We start from the raw sequence: 16,280 nt of genomic DNA, 5'->3' as shown, positions 1-16,280 counted from the left end.
ACAAATAAGTAAAAACAGCTTTAAATATTTAAGTATGAAAAGAGTTGAGCCAGAACGCACAAGAGTGTTATCCTCCAATTTCAAAATACCTTTACCGGCACAAAATAAGTGTAGAAAGGACTAAAAAACAAAATAGTTTGTAAACAAACATTTTATTACAAGTCCTAATTAAAACTTCTTGAAGCTCTTTTTGGCTCTTGTTCCCTTGGTCACTTTGAGAACGTTGAACCTGACTGTCTTGCTGAGCGGACGACATTCGCCGATGGTCACAACGTCACCAAGACTGACATCCCTGCAACAAGGCGGTTTCTTAAAACTGAGTATTGAAAACCCATTAAATTATATATCTGAAAAATTATTAATAACCCTTTGGTGTGGCAATTTTGTTATGTCACAAAATTTTCTTCGCAAATGTTCTTTGTTAAGGTTATGTCGTTCATGTCAATTATGGCATATGTCTTTTGTTTTGATATTACATATTTTACACTGAACACGACAATTTTTAACCAAAGTACAAAAAATGCAAGTTACAAAAAATGCATAGATAAATTAGGTGTTAAATAGGTGTTAATTAGGTGTTAGGTGTCAAACTTATTTTAGTAGGTATTTTAGTTATTGCAACACCTAAGTTAATAAGATGATATTCTTATCCTATAATGTTATATTAATTGAAGAACAAGACCAGTTTATCCGAATTATTTAATAATTGATATTATTGTTAAAAGAAGGGGATATTTTTGTGAAGAATAGCCTACTGAAGATGATTTCAAAACAAAAGAATGTAACTTATTGACGTTTTTGTCAGAAATATTAGTTTTCAAAAACGGCTTTTGGCGGATCTCCCGAAGCGTTACAGCAACACAACCATAAATAGTTATTTTAATGACAGGTTCGCTGCAACAGGCTATAGACTGACAACAGTTTACGTGCGGCAACCATGTTATTCATCTAGTTATGAATAACAGTCATGTCTCTATGTAACAGTGTGTCTTATGTAACAGTCATGAGTTATGTCTCTATTGCAGTCATTAATGTTATTGCTCCACTCAAGCCCGAGACGGTTTTTAAAGGTGGGCGAATCTACCAGCTAAGCCACATTAGTTAGCCTAATATCGATTGTACTTGTAATCAGAGCCGAGCATGTGCAAAGACTAGAGCTAAACTCGTCAGTGCAACAGGTTAACCCAACCACCACGCCACTGTGGGTCACCACAGCCTAATAAATACCAGCCTGAATGTGACACTACTGCCTGGTCAATGAGATTTAATTAACTTAATGTGGATTGGCATTAAAGTAACGAAATGCCGTGATATGGTCAGGTACAGTAGACTCTCGCTAATCCGGCATGTTTGGGACTTTGATGTTGCTGGATTTTGTAGAGTACCTCCATTACACATACAGTCGTTCTTTCAAATGTTGCGGAACTACCGCTAAATATAGAATGCAACCACCATCTGAAGTATTGCTCTTGTCTGACATCTGATATGGCTCTAAAATGGATTAAAATAGCATACATTTTAGACCGATGCCGTAGGTCTATTGAAAGTGCCGAATCGGATGGATTCCGGATTAAAAGGCTTTTACTGTACGTGAAAACCTTCTTGAAGAGCTAACGATTGTTTCATACTTCAAGTAATAACTTAAGACTGGTAGCTGTTTACTACAGTAGAACCTCACAACTAAAGACATCCATAAACAAACTTGCAGACTCGGATATTCTAAATTCAGTGAATTTTCTGTAACATTCAATAATAGTAAGCAACTAACGAAGCCCATACAATATACAGCACCCAATTACAAACTGACGCTGCTTATGAACAACTGAACAACAATACAAGACGTTATGGAATTTTCAAGTCCGGGATTTGAAAAAAATTAATACAAATACCTTCGTAAACTAGTACATTTTATGAATTGTTCACTGTCAAAACCGACATTAAACTGCGCAAAATCAAGTTCTACCATACAACAACAACCTCTCAACTGACCTGAAGCATGGTGAAAGGTGAACAGACATGTTCCGATGGCGTTTCTCGAACCGATTGTATTTACGAATGTAATGCAGGTAGTCCCTTCTGATGACGATGGTCCTCTGCATCTTCATCTTCTGAACAACCCCAGTGAGGATGCGGCCTCGGATGGACACATTGCCGGTGAATGGACACTTCTTGTCAATGTAGGTGCCTTCGATGGCCTATAGCGGAATATAAAATAACCAAATGAATATTGGTTCATAGCTTAGGTACAAAACAAAACATTTTTACTTTCAAACAGCAAATGTTCATGGTATTTAGTTTTCAAAGAAGTTTGTGTCTTCAGTTCACCTTGAATTTGCCCCTCCACCACCTTAAGCCTAATGTGAAAAGTGCCCAGTGAAGCGAGAGGTGAGCCAATAGAGAACAATAACAGTTTAAATTGCAATTATCATTGGTATTTTATCATCATGGTATTATGTTATTTAGGTATTATGAAATAAATAAGAAATTTAAGTATCGGATGAAATACAACACAATTAAAATGTCCACATCCAACATGTATAATTCAGCGCATCTGTCAACACTTTTTTGTATACGTTACTTTACTTACGGGGATTATGTCTTCATTTGAAAACTGTTAGGTTACAAGTTACAACAGTGTCACAATTGTAACGTGAGTAAAAAGAGATTGCAAAATTAAACTTGAAAAAATTGCGGCAGACTATAAATTAATAGTTCTCCCATAATTCAGAACGTTTCACTTTTGTGCAGTACTAAACCGTTAACACATCTGCCTAGATCAACCACATTTAGCTAAAATATCCTGTAAAATTAAAGCAATACATTGAACTCTTAAGATTATGGATTAGTAAATAATAGCACAAAGATAAAACCAGGTTAAACAATGGCAAGCAACAATTACAATAATTTACTATTACTTAGAGTAGATTATTACTTGCACACAAATATTCTTAACATTATAAACCATGCAATATTCACCTTTTGTCCAGCTCCACAACCGAGTTAGTTAGACCCACTTTATAAATAGTTAGTGTTAGCAATTAAGTTATAAGCTTAAAATATCAAGGCTTACTAAATTTCAGAGGACAATAATTTAGGTGTACAAAAACCCATACACCCATGCAGATTTTTGAATAATATACAAACCAATGGTTTTTAATTTGCAGGATGAAATAAAGCATTGGCCTGAGGTAGTAGACTTAATTTTTTTCTTTCAAAACAACCATACTAAAAAGAACTTTAACCCTTTTTGTTCTGAACATTTTTAGTACAAATTTGTGTCAGATTTAGAAAATGTAGGATTGTTAATATTTTAAAATTTTCACGCAAGAAATTTTAAGATAAAACTTTTTTGTTTTCAATTTGCCTACATGATATTTTTCATATCATAAATTAATTCACCTTGATATTATAAGCCTGTTAAAAATACACCTTCAGTACCAATAGGCCTAATAATTGTAGTCAACATAGCAGTTTTTTGAGTAAAGTAATCTATTACAACAATTTCTTCAGCTGAGTAGATATAAACATAAAAAATGTACTTATATAAGTAGCACATAAAACAATTAGCCTACTTCTTAGGCCCTTCACCACCATTATGTTAGTAAGTATTTAAGGATTCAGATAGTTTTAAGGATTGTGGCATATTCATCTTTAAAAAAATCCCTTTTTTCATAAAAAAAAGCCCACAGTGAAATAGAATTTAACAAAACAATATTTTGGTGTTTAGTAGGCCTTAAACTTAATAATCTTGAATTTTCTTACAGTATCGAGTAGGTACTGTTTATTTTCAGGGAGAAAAAATAATAGGAAAAGAATATTTAACAATTAAAGGATAAAAAGACTAAATAATCAGACAAAAATAATCTAATCACTACATTATAATAATTTTTAACAGTGGTATGTGGTATGCCAAGTTTTTATATAGCATATCAGCACAAATTGTTAGGTTTCTTTTTTTATAGAAGAAGGCCTAGTCTATGTCAGTTATTTTATTAAAATGGTAAAACCCATTTTGGCATTTGTTACAATGATAGAAAGGGTATTTAGCGCCATCCTTACACCTCAACCTTATTGTTAGCGATCAGATCCCATGGACTCAAGCCAAGCTGAAGACAGAAGACATCCCCTCGACCACCGACACCTGTCATTAACAGCTGATTGGTACAAACCTCTCTGGGAGTTTTAAACCCAAGACCGACACTGCGAGATCTCCTAGCCTTTGTCTTCTTCAATCCAGGCTTTCTGGCCAGGAAAACACCCGGTTGTTTCTGGAATGCCTTCTCAGTCTACAAACATACAATCAGTTTAATCAAGTACCAACCTCACGGGGAGTTTTAAATCCCAAACCGACATTGCGTGTATAGCGCAACGACTTCCTTTTCTTTGCTCCCAAACCCTTCTTTCGGTTTAGAAAGATCGTTGGTTGCTTTTGAAATGATCGCTCAGTCTGAAAACAGAAAAATTAAATTCATCCATGGACTAATACCAAACATGCTTTAGGTTTTTAGCAGACTAGAAATTCTAGGCTAATGGTCCCCGATTCCTGAGCTCTTGATAGTTCCATAACTTATACACTAAACAAACAAATCATTATATTGGCTAAGTGAAAGTACAGAGAAACAAATAAGTTAAAAATAACAAGCTAGTTAGATCCCATGTTTAGGTATAGGCCTACTCTTTTATCATAATAAGGCCTACACTAAAATGGTTTTATTCCGTATAAACATTTAGTAGTAAGAATGGGGTCGTGTTTGTTTTTTTTCCGTATATTTAACTAAGTAGCCTAAAAATGATTGATCGTTTAAGATCAGAAGAATTGTGAGACTTCTTATTTGCTGATGAAGATGTTGACCATCCCGATATTTATTTTGGATAATACCACAAAAGCGACGTCGAATTTTTTTGTAAAACTTTTTTATGTTAAACAAATATACACATGCCTCTAAATTTTAAACGTTTAGTAAATGCGCAAGTTCTTTAACTTTCCATTTTCAAACAAATGTAAGTTAGGGCTATGTTTACAATTTTATTAAATAGAACAGTTACAAAGTTATCGTATAAAAAATTGTTTTATTACAATTTAAATCCCCTATGCTAACATTGCATGTTATCAGTAAAAACAATTCCGAGCTGCAAGGAGCGAGCCGCCATCATAAATGCCTAGGTGGCGTGGAGTGGGACTTGGCCGGTACAGCTGGCCGTCCGACCATCAGAACCGAGTTAGTACGGTACTGATAGAATTCCAACTGTCTGCCGAATGTGTTGTGGCCACTTCTGCTGGCCTTAAGATTTCATAGAGTTAAACATATACTGTAGCCTAAGTATTAGAATACAAGAAAATTTGACTTGGGCCTATTTTGATCAACTTTGGTAAATGGCCCTTTTCACCATTCTGAGCCTGAGAACCACAAGAAACACTTTTATTACAAGGACTACTAAAATATGAACCAAAGTTAGGCCTAATAAATTAATAATAGCCAAACATATTTTTTATTGTCTTCTAACTTATTCCTTACAGTGAACTACAGGGAATGCAAATAGACTAATATTCAAAGACAACTGTGGCCACATAGGTTAACACGCTCTGTTGGGTTCCTGGGCACTCAGGGATAGAAGGGAATGAGGTGGCTGACAGGCTAGCAAATGTCGCGTCAGCCTCAGACTTCGTGGGACCACAGCCTTTCTGTGGAATCTCTCGTGGGCATGCATGTCACTCAGTCATGGCATGGGCTCAGGAGGAACACAGGAAAAGATGGGTTAGGCTTCAGCACCATAGGGTAAGTAAGCTCACCCTCTTCTCCCCTTCCCAGACGGTCGCCTCCAATGCCCTACCCTTGGACAGGAGGCGACTCAGACAGATCACAGGAATGGTCACTGGACATGGCTTTCTGAAATTACACCTGCATCGCTTGAGGATCCACAATGGTGACACTGCGTGTAGGAAATGTGGGCAATCAGAGGAGACTGCTGATCACCTACTCTACGACTGCACAGCTCTGAATGAGGTAAGGGACAGTACTCTTGGTGCAATGACAAGGGGCAGACACCTTCCTCAGGAGGAGCTCATTGACAGGATGCTGGAGTTCATTAAGCAACTCAGGTTTGACGGACTCTGAAGTACCATGTGGGGAGCGCAAAAAGCCCATCAGTGGCTGACGTGCAACAGGACAAGGTCCGCCCCTACAGAATCAATCAATCAATCAATAGGTTAACACGCGTTCAAGGAGCAATCTATAAGATTAAATAATTAATCATTGAGATAGGGATGATACCTCTAGTGAGAATTTAATCCGAAATAGGCTATGCGTGAAGGATGGGAGTAAAATGGTGTGAGATGATCTGTGTAGCTAGGAACTAAGATCAGCTGTTTCATTAGTCAGGATCAGTTAATTGAAACCCAATGACCAGGAACAGCCGTGTCCAGTTTCGGACCATCAAAAAACTACTTAGTTACTGACTTTTCTCAAGATCGAACCATAAGACCGGCAAGCACTATATCCACTCGGCTACTTAGCCAGTCAATAGTGACCCCCTATGACCTAATTCAGGCGAGTTACACACCTGTGTTGTGTGAGTTGTACACCGTTCACACTTTATAGACTTTTAAAGCATCAAAAATATCAATAAAACCTATTTTAAATTTACAGTAGAACCTCTTTAATCCAAACTAAATGGGACAAAGGGTAGTTCGGACTATTGAATAGTTTGGATTACAGATTATAGCCTAGATTGTTGTTTTTTACCTACGTAACAATAAGTTAGCTAAAATGTGGGCTAAATTAAAATGGATTGTATTTGTTACTGGAAAAGTGAAAATGCTTTATTAAGTAAAATACAGTGCTTATTTAAACACAGAGGATACGCGTGGATTAGGTGTCCGGCAATGAAGTCACCGGGTTGTGGGGGTCCGGATCGCTATTTGTGGTGTAGTGTGCTCGGCTGATATGCAAGAGGTCCTTGGTTCGAATCCCATCCGCAACTTTAACTTTTTATCGAAGATTTTGCTTTGAATGCCATTTCTTCTTAACTGTAGGCCTACATCTTTTATTAGAATTGTTGACATTTATAGTTTTATTTTAAGAACAGAATCTATCCTTCATTTGATTTTCTCATTATCAGCAAGTTTGGTTGGTTAGGTTAGGTTATGACAGTAACTGCCGGACGCCTAATCCACGTTCGGTTACTGGACGCGTATTCTCTGCGTTATATAAAACAGTAATAAACATAGTGAATAACTATTAACTGTACATTAAGTTACAATAGAACAATAGAAACAAAAACAGTTCTGTACACAGCGACGAGGCGTTCGGATTAAAGGGGGTTCAGATTTAAGAGGTTCTATTGTACCTACAATCCATTACTTCACATCATCGGCGAGTTAGGTACAAATAAGTCAATAGCTGTAAATATGTAAGGTACCGTACGCCTAATCTGCCCAAATACCGTGACCTTAAAAAAAGGTTCTCTTGAAATTGCCTAATGACAAATAAAATGTTGACTTCTGGAACAAATATTTCTTACTGGTATAATTTAGTAAAATGTTATCAACAAAATTATGGTTTCAGGTTGTAAGTTAAACCTGTGTAAACATAGCCTAGAATTTGCCAGACATGGACTAGGCCTAGCTAAGTAAAAGATCAGGGTGAAATAGGAAACTGCCCCAAAAGTGTCTGGTGCACATTAGGGCCAATGTAACAACCTTCACCACTCGTGTTGACGTCCACCAGTACGACACCAGGCAGCGCCATCAGCTTGATGTACCCAGGGTGCGACTATCTAGGACCCAGGCTAGTTACAGTATATCAGCCATTGGTCTATTCAATGAGCTGTCACGTCACATCCAGTTGTTGGACTTGAGAGCATTTGAGGCAGTGTTAACCACTTTCATCAAGAGCCGGGCCTATGATGATATCGCAGAGTATTTAAGGGATAATTTAACCCTACGAGTGTCCCTTGTTTTGGCCTTAATGTCTGCCTATTTTTGGCTCATTTGCAAGGTTTTATTAAAACGGATCTGAGAAGCTTGAAAACAATGTTAATTATACTGTTCTATATACCATTTTGTTTGGAAAATCATGGGCTTCAATATTATACATAAAACATGAGGAACATTTGTTTAAAAAAAAATTTTTAGGTAAAAAAATTTTGGAAAATTTTCAAAAAAAAATAAGTTTGCGCTCAATTAAATTGTATAGGTACTTATATTATAGGCCTATAACTTAAATATTTGAAAGCCACTTTGTTCTAAATTTTATGAGGATTACAAATATATAATAATATAAGGATGTAGATTTGCAAATAAATAAGTTATGGGCAAAAAACAGATTTCAGTACATAGCGTTTAGCTAAGAATGCATAACTTAACCATAGCTAGGAATCTGGCTGATAATTTACATCAATATCACTACCTACTTCTTCAGGATCATCAACCAGCCCTTCAAAATCACTTAAATCTTCTTATAATGCACCACGTAAATCACTACTTTTGATTTTCAACACTAAAACAACGATAAACGTAATAAAACACATCAGTCATCGGTGCGAGGTTAACCAAGCTGTTTACAAATACGCACGTCAGCTGTCTGCTACAATATTTTCGGAACTAAAATGAAAAGCGCTTAGAGACAGACCTCCGGAGAAAGCTCTGAATCTGCCAAATAAAACGATACCCCTACCTAACTCGATCCAGTTCAATCTGATTTTGTCAGTCATAGAGCCTTCGCCATAAACAGTGTTTGTGAGTCAATGCATCGACACAAAACACTACACAAATGTGTCGAAGCATCGACAAATAACACTCGGAGGGTTAAGAAACATGTAGCCTGCCGGAAGTATGTAGGGTAAGGCACCCAGTAGTTGACACTTTTAGACCAGATAACGGTTAATATATTTATAAATAATGTTGGGTTAGAGTTTAAGAAGTCTTTTTGATGTTATTTATTGCTCTGAATCTTGAAGATTAAGATAAAAAATAATTAAACCTTGTTTACTATAATGGAATACCAGAAACATATTAAAACGCAAAGTCTTGCATCAGACCCAGTATTTGACACCAAAACCCAGTAGTTGACAGCTACTCACCCAGTGTTTGACACATAATTTTAACTCAATTTGATTGCAGAATTTAGCCATAAAAGCCAAATTAAACTATTAATAATCACAGGATTGGTTTTCTATTGATTCAATTGAAGAAACTAAGGTAAAAAAACCAAAAACAATTGGCAAATAGGCTTTAATTTATGCTTTAACATTACGATTAGACTGTGACACATGGGAACTTATAAAATATTTCATACTTAACAATCAGTCTTACTAATCAGTCTTATTTAAACCTACTTATGATAAACAAAACTTAGTGTCTTACTAATTCAATTTTTTAGTGTGTTGTGATGTCCATAGTCCGATACAAATTCATTACCGATAAACAAAACAACTTACATAGCAATCATCTTCAACGTACACACTAGGCCTATTTAAAAATGGCTTGTAGGCCTTGGTCTGATAATTATTTCATCTTAATAGACATTTCTGTTTTTAAAAACAAATCAAAACAAATATACACTTTTGAACTTGACTCAATATGGCTACTTGAAGTAATTAGTATCATTACAGAAATAGGCCTATGCACCAACACAGTTACAACACCAGTTAAGAATACCCTTGGGACGTACAAATTAATAACGGTGCAATAAATCTTAGGAAGGTACAAGGTCTGCAAAATAATTAAAAATATATGTTGGGCATAATAGGCCTAGGCCTTACTCTCTCAAGAAAGCCATTTCTTAACAGGATGTGGTAGGCCTACAGTAAAATCAAAATTATTTTAGTCATCTTCATCTTCAATTTCGCTCTCAACCCAGGGATCGTTGTCGCTATCCATTTCAGGAGTACAAATGTGGCATACAAAAGCCAACTCATCATCGTCTTCATCACTTTCATCTACCCCAAACAAATCCAAGTGCTTTTTTGGAATACATTTATAATGATAGGTGTGTTGACATTTATCGCACTCTATCCATTTGCGTCTTCTGTTTGTAATTAATTCTGATGAGTATCTTTTTCCACAAATGTGGCAGACCCAATCTTCATCCTCATCAAATACGAGTTTTTTCTTTGCGATTTTAGGTTTCTTATTTGGCTGGCCTAACACATTTTTCGCCTTTTTTTCTTCTCTGAGTCTCTTCCTTTCAATTTTCTTTCTCTCTTCTTGCTTCTTTTTTTCTATTCTGTTCTCTTCCAATTTTTGCCATTCTGAGCCTGAAACAACAGCTGGCATCTTTACTGACTTTTTTGCTCTGGTTTTCGTTGTTTTAGTAGGTGTGCCAGGCCACAAAAGATGGTCCTTGAAAGGTGTAGGAACATTGGCCCCATTGGTTTCAGGTGATAGTACTTTAGCCAATTTACCCCTTGGGGTGGATGGTGCATGACTGGTAGATGGTCCGTGACTGGTAGATGGTCCGTGACTGGTAGATGGTTCAGGACTTGTGGGTCGTTCATGACTGGTAGGTGGTTCTTGCCTGGTGAATGGTTCATGAACCATTGGAGATGGTCTTGCAGGGCTTGGCGTTTGAGCTACATCAGGTCTGGAAGCAGGTGTGTCTACCAAGTAAGAATCATCTGATAAACAGTTTGTTGAAATATTCAGGTGTTCTTGGTGATTTCTTGTTGTCAGTGTTTGATTTATAATCATATGGTCTTTACACTTCTTCCAACAAACAAAGAGATCATGAGCAGGATCATTCTCTTCCCAAATGGGAGTTATTTTTTGGTACATTTCCCGGAACCTGCCAAGTGTTAATGGGTCAATAAAACCTTCTATGAAGGTAAGACATGCAGCTCCCTCGACGTGGGTGACTTTGGAACTTGTATCTATTAGATCCTGGCTGCCACTGTTAAGATTCTTTTTCAAGGCTTGAGAGACTGTGCAATTGTAGGTGTCGGCTTTGCTGTAGTCAACAGCATCAGCATTCCAAGGACACAGGCCACAGCAATTGAAGCCATTTTTCAGGGTAGAACCTTTTGTACATTCTTCAAGGACAGTTTTCAGCATAGGAGCAAAATTATATTTTGTCAATCTCTCACTGTCATTTGTCATTCTCCATCTGTGGACGGCCTTAGCCCAGCCGCTTTTCAGTGGTTTGAAAAGGGCGACATCTAGTGGTTGGAGGATGTGGGTGCAGTTAGGTGGTAAAGAGACCAAAATAATGTTGCGCTCTGAGCAAAATTTACTAAGGTGATACGTCAAGTGGCTTTTATGTCCATCCAAGAACACAACAATGGGTAAGTCGACATTTTGATCAAGAAGCCACTTATAAAAGTAGTTTGTGAAGTATTCAAAAAATACTTCACCATTGATCCACCCACTTTCGGACCTTCCAAGGGCCCAATCACCTGGAAAGTTCAGCTTGATGGCACTTGGTAGCCTCTGCCCTGGGTATACGACTAGAGTTGGGGCAACAACATTAGCTGCATTGGTATTAACCAACACTGTCAAATTTTCTTTGTCACTTCCTGAGTTTATTTCGTAAACATTCTTCATGCCTCGTATACCCAAGACCTTTTCACCTTTTGGGCACAGAAAAAAGGCGCTTTCATCCATGTTAAATACTTTGGCTGGATCATTTAGGATATGGAGCAAATTCTGTTCGCTTAGGTAGTTGGTCACCTCCCTAAACCAGTTGCGTATAAAATCTTCTGTGACAGAAGCTCTCACATGACTTAGTTTTTCCACAGTCCTCTCAGAAACTTGAGGATTTCTCTTCAAAAAAAGAGTGAGCCATTTATTCCCAGGCCTGCCATTTGGAAATAAGTGACTGAGATTCATATCCTTTGATATCTGGCTTACGGATATCAATAGATCAGTCTTGGTAACAGGAAAGCCTTTAGCAGCCATCGCCATAACCCAGTTAACCAACATCTTTTCTGAGTCAGTGCCTAACCTTGGAGCAGGGCCCATCTTTCTATCCATGGGGGTCTTCCCAGTTGATTTGTAGATTAAAGTTGACCTTGGGATATTGTATTTTTTACTTACTGCAGAAGCAGTTTGGCCTTTCTTAATTTCCTCCAACGCCTGCAGCAAATCGGCGTGCGAATATGACAGGACAGATCGTTTTGGTGGCATCTGAAAAGCAAATGAAGTCAATAGCCTAAAACATATTAAAAGTATTCTACAACAATCAGCTAGGCTAGCCTAGAATAGGTTTTGGATGAGAAAAATGCATTAATTGACACTTTAAAGCAAGTATTTACACTACTGTCAAGCACTAGAAATTTGCCTTACCCAGTCCTTGACATAACTGTCAACCACTGGGTTCGAAGCACATTTCCGAACCCAGTGCTTGACACTGGTTTATTTCTATAATGGTTAAGGTTAGGTTATTTTAACTACAACAAAATGATAGCTTGTTTAATGCTGAATCCACTAGTACATAAATAAATGTATTTTGATGATAACTGGTCAGGATGGATATGGATAAAAATTTTCTTACCTCTTATTTTTTTGCTTGAGGTTTAGGAAGTAACTGACATGTGTCTCTTCATTCTTCTATAGCAGCACTGAAATGAAACTTAAAAAAATTGGGATAGCTTATTTTTGGAGGGAATAGGTTCAGCTGTCACATGACACCAAAAAAACACCTGTAAATCAATTTACAAACATGTGGCATGCACAAACTGTCAAAGTGTCAACCACTGGGTAGGTGTCAACCACTGGGTGCCTTACCCTAAATTGTTGTAAATATTGTTTTTTTGTTTTGTTTATTAGTACTCGTGTTAAGGGACGCTGTCAATCCTACATTGTGAGTAAAAGACGAAGGAGGTATTAAGGTACTAAGTGCTAAATGAAAAAGGTGTTCAAAAATTAGGCCTAGGCCAAATAATGAGAAAAATACCTATTTGAATTTTATCATTTAGAGGCTAATCTAAATTCATGAGTTTGAATATGATGACATTAGTGATAGGTACAGAACCAGGACAGCAGAAATAAGCATCCTAGAAAGGCAAGGCAACTATTGTGCTTGACACGCATGTGAGTGGAAGTGAGGCCTAGGCCTAGCATAGACTAGGGCCTAGGGTCTAGCATGACAAAAATTTTAATCAGGGATTTTGCTTTGAAATGAAATGATGCTACTACGTATTGCTAATTTAAAATTCTTCATATCAATCAAATAAATGCTAGTTTAATAAATGTAAGTTTAAAAATATAAATACCTGATCAGCCATGATGAGGAGTCAGCTATAACCTAACCGGAAAAGAACGGCGAAGAACAAGAAGAAGAGGGCAGATCGCGATCCTTGAGTATAGAGCAGAAAAAGTATTAATAGAAGAAAATAAACGGAAATAAGCAATTTTCAGCAAGGAGTATAATATATCTGACTATAATACTAGCACTGATATCATTGCTTAAAACCTATCTTAAATTTATCTATCAACCTTATGCTTATGACTCTTCTGAAGGTGATTTAAAATTATTTGTTTTGAGCTGTTTAAAAATATCTGGAGAAAAATTGATAAATTGTGTGTTTTAAGGGTAAAAAATGAGAAAAACCCATTTTTACCCCCATAAAACCCCGTTCCCATGGTCCGATCATGCTGGTTCGCGAACTCATTCAAATTTATCCCGCCTTACACCTTCAAACCAAATTTTATCAAAATTATACAAAAACTACTCAAGTTATCGTGCGGATGGACACATATATACAAATCAATAGTTTATTTTAATTGATCTATCCTTATGTTCATTGATTAACATGATATAAATATTAAAAAGTGCCCTATTCATAAACCAGGTGGAAATATACCTAAGTATATCAAAGTGTTTTGTAGGATAATTGGTTACGCAGAAAATTCAAAAAATTGTTAATTTAAAATTCCCATGTTATTCTTATGAAGAATATTATAATATAGTTGGCTTGTTTATGGATAAATTTTTATCAAACTTGACGTTTTCATTTATTTTGTACTAAGCTATTGATATTTTAATAAATAAAAAAACACCCTAAAGTGGCTAACCTATAGGTACTCGTTAAACATAAATGTTAATTTAATAGAATTAGATTTACTTCTCTAAATTTACAGCAAAATCTGAACATAATTACTGATTGGTTTAAGACATGGAGGTTCAAAATTAATGAAACTAAATCTGTCCACATTACTTTTACTCTAAATCAAAATTCTTGTCCTCCTGTCACAATAAACAACACCCAACTTCCCGAAGTAACTGAGGTTAAATACTTAGGTATCCATTTAGATAGGAAGTTAACTTGGAAAACACACATTTGGAGAAAACGGCAACAACTAAATTTAAAATCTAATCAGTTAAATTGGCTCATCGGAAGAAAATCAAAACTTAGTCTAGAAAATAAATTATTGCTATATAAAACTATATTGAAACCAATCTGGACATATGGAGTGCAACTATGGGGCTCAGCGAGTACTTCTAATATAGAAATTCTCGAAAGATACCAATCGACAATGCTGAGGAAGATAACAAATGCACCATGGTATGTCAGCAATAGGACACTACATCAAGACCTTAAGATGCCTACAGTTAAGGACGAAATCATGAACATAAGTGAACGATATATTACGAAATTGGAATCTCATCAAAATCATTTAGCTCTTAACTTATTAAACAACGTGGATACAATTTACAGACTTAAGAGGCCATCGATTCTCGACCTGCCCTACAGATTTTTGTAAAGTGTTTTTATTGAAAAAATTGTTGTTGAGAGTGCTCAACAGCTATTTTTAATGTTCCAAAGTCAATTTTTCGTATTACATAGTATTTACTTATTGTTCAATATATAGTAGAACAGATTGTAAAGTAAATAAATAAAAAAATAAAAAATAAAAGAATTAGATTATTAATTAAAAATCAATCCAGGCAAATGGAAATTCGCTAAGTCGGCAGGTTTGCTGCAGCGGGGATATTTGACAACATTTTCATTGTTGACGAGGTGCTATTGTAACTTTGTTATTTAATAACCAATAAAGATCCAATAAAGATTAAAAAACGGCTAAGCGGTAGTTTACTGGTATATCGTTTTGTTTTGTTTTACTTTTTTTTAAGTTGATTAAATTAGAACTATTAGAAAGGTGGAATAGTTTTTACTTTTTAGCTTATGAAAACGTTTTAAAACTACCAAAACTAATTCTAATGAATAACGATTGGTCGATATCATAGATCAAATGAAATCATTTATTAAGCGAGAATTAACAAAATATTATACAATTTGTATTGGCTAAGAGTGTTGTAGATAGTTGTAGGGATAAGATATCTTGTAGAATAATTCACGTGATCTGTTTCGATTGGGAATGCGGAATTCAATCTGTTCTAGGAGCTCTTCAAGTTGATAGCAACCGTTAATGAGTTTGTGGAGAAAACTGATATCTGCCACTTCCTGTCGAAGCTTTAGTGGAGGGAAGCCTAGATCAATTAGGATGTCAGGATTCAGGAACAGGAGACTCCAAGTATCCGAATCCGAGCTTTGTTATCACCAACCAAGCAAATCCTCTCTGGATGGATTCAAGCCTATCACTATTGGCCCAGGAGGTAAGGTGACCAGATAATGGAACAATATTCAAATTGCTGGCGTATAAAGGAAAAAATAGAAGCTGATTAAGGTTTTTGTGCTAGAGGGATCTCTAGATATTCTGCAAAGGAGACCCATAGTTTTGTGGCCTCGACGACAAATCTCATCAAACATGTAGGTCAGGTGAAAGGTCAGATAAGAGAACCCCCCCTAAGTCACGAATGCTTGACACGCTCCAAGTAAGTTGTGACAACCATATACTGAAATTCGATTGGTTGAATGTTTCTATGAAATGAAATGATTTTGCACTTAGTTGGGTTCAACGACATTAAGTTCTTTGTTGATCACTCGAGGACAGTCAAGGGCTCTCTGCAGGTGGAGACAGTCTCGCACCGTGTTCATTTCCAGGATGAGCTTCACATCGTCGGCAAACATTAGAGAAAGGACTTGCGAAACACTGGGAAGGTCATTCACGAAAAGAGAGAATAGGAAACGGTCCCATCAAGGATCCCTCTGTGGCACTCCTGAAGAAGCTGGAATTGGAGTTGATACTGCAGAAGCAAATTTTACACAGAGACTCCTTCCCGACAAATCTTGTCTTATCGTGCGTGAGGCTGTCTGCAGACCAATTTTCTCGGACCAGACTGTCTGCGTGTCTGATGGTTGAACCCTCAGGCCACAGACGGTCTGAGGTCCCCCCCACCACTATTTTTGTCTGGTCTGTGAGTGTGTAGCGCTGTATTTCA

The 16,280-nt window shown here is 36.5% G+C and overlaps 1 protein-coding gene across 2 annotated transcripts; it reads right to left on the bottom strand.

Annotated features, from left to right (window-relative positions):
- Nucleotides 1-136: 136 nt before the first annotated feature.
- On the bottom strand, nucleotides 137-13,298 carry LOC128996835 (40S ribosomal protein S11-like). Of its 2 annotated transcripts, none has more exons than XM_054422331.1 (4): nucleotides 13,210-13,298; nucleotides 4,322-4,447; nucleotides 1,990-2,195; nucleotides 137-292 (listed from the first exon to the last, which is right to left on the bottom strand). In XM_054422331.1, exons 1-4 carry the CDS (start codon nucleotides 13,219-13,221, stop codon nucleotides 169-171), a joined length of 468 nt encoding a protein of 155 aa, XP_054278306.1. In that variant the 5' UTR covers nucleotides 13,222-13,298; the 3' UTR covers nucleotides 137-168. The 2 variants fall into 2 exon arrangements, with proteins under 2 accessions (XP_054278306.1, XP_054278307.1); XM_054422332.1 differs by lacking the exon at nucleotides 4,322-4,447 and adding an exon at nucleotides 4,170-4,286.
- Nucleotides 13,299-16,280: the final 2,982 nt, after the last annotated feature.

This window comes from Macrosteles quadrilineatus, unplaced genomic scaffold, assembly GCF_028750875.1.
Source record: "Macrosteles quadrilineatus isolate MER2022 unplaced genomic scaffold, UCM_ALF_1.0 Scaffold_6__1_contigs__length_79288215, whole genome shotgun sequence".
In the NCBI taxonomy this organism is placed as follows: Eukaryota; Metazoa; Arthropoda; class Insecta; order Hemiptera; family Cicadellidae; genus Macrosteles; species Macrosteles quadrilineatus.
This window is presented reverse-complemented; position numbering and strand designations above follow the sequence as displayed.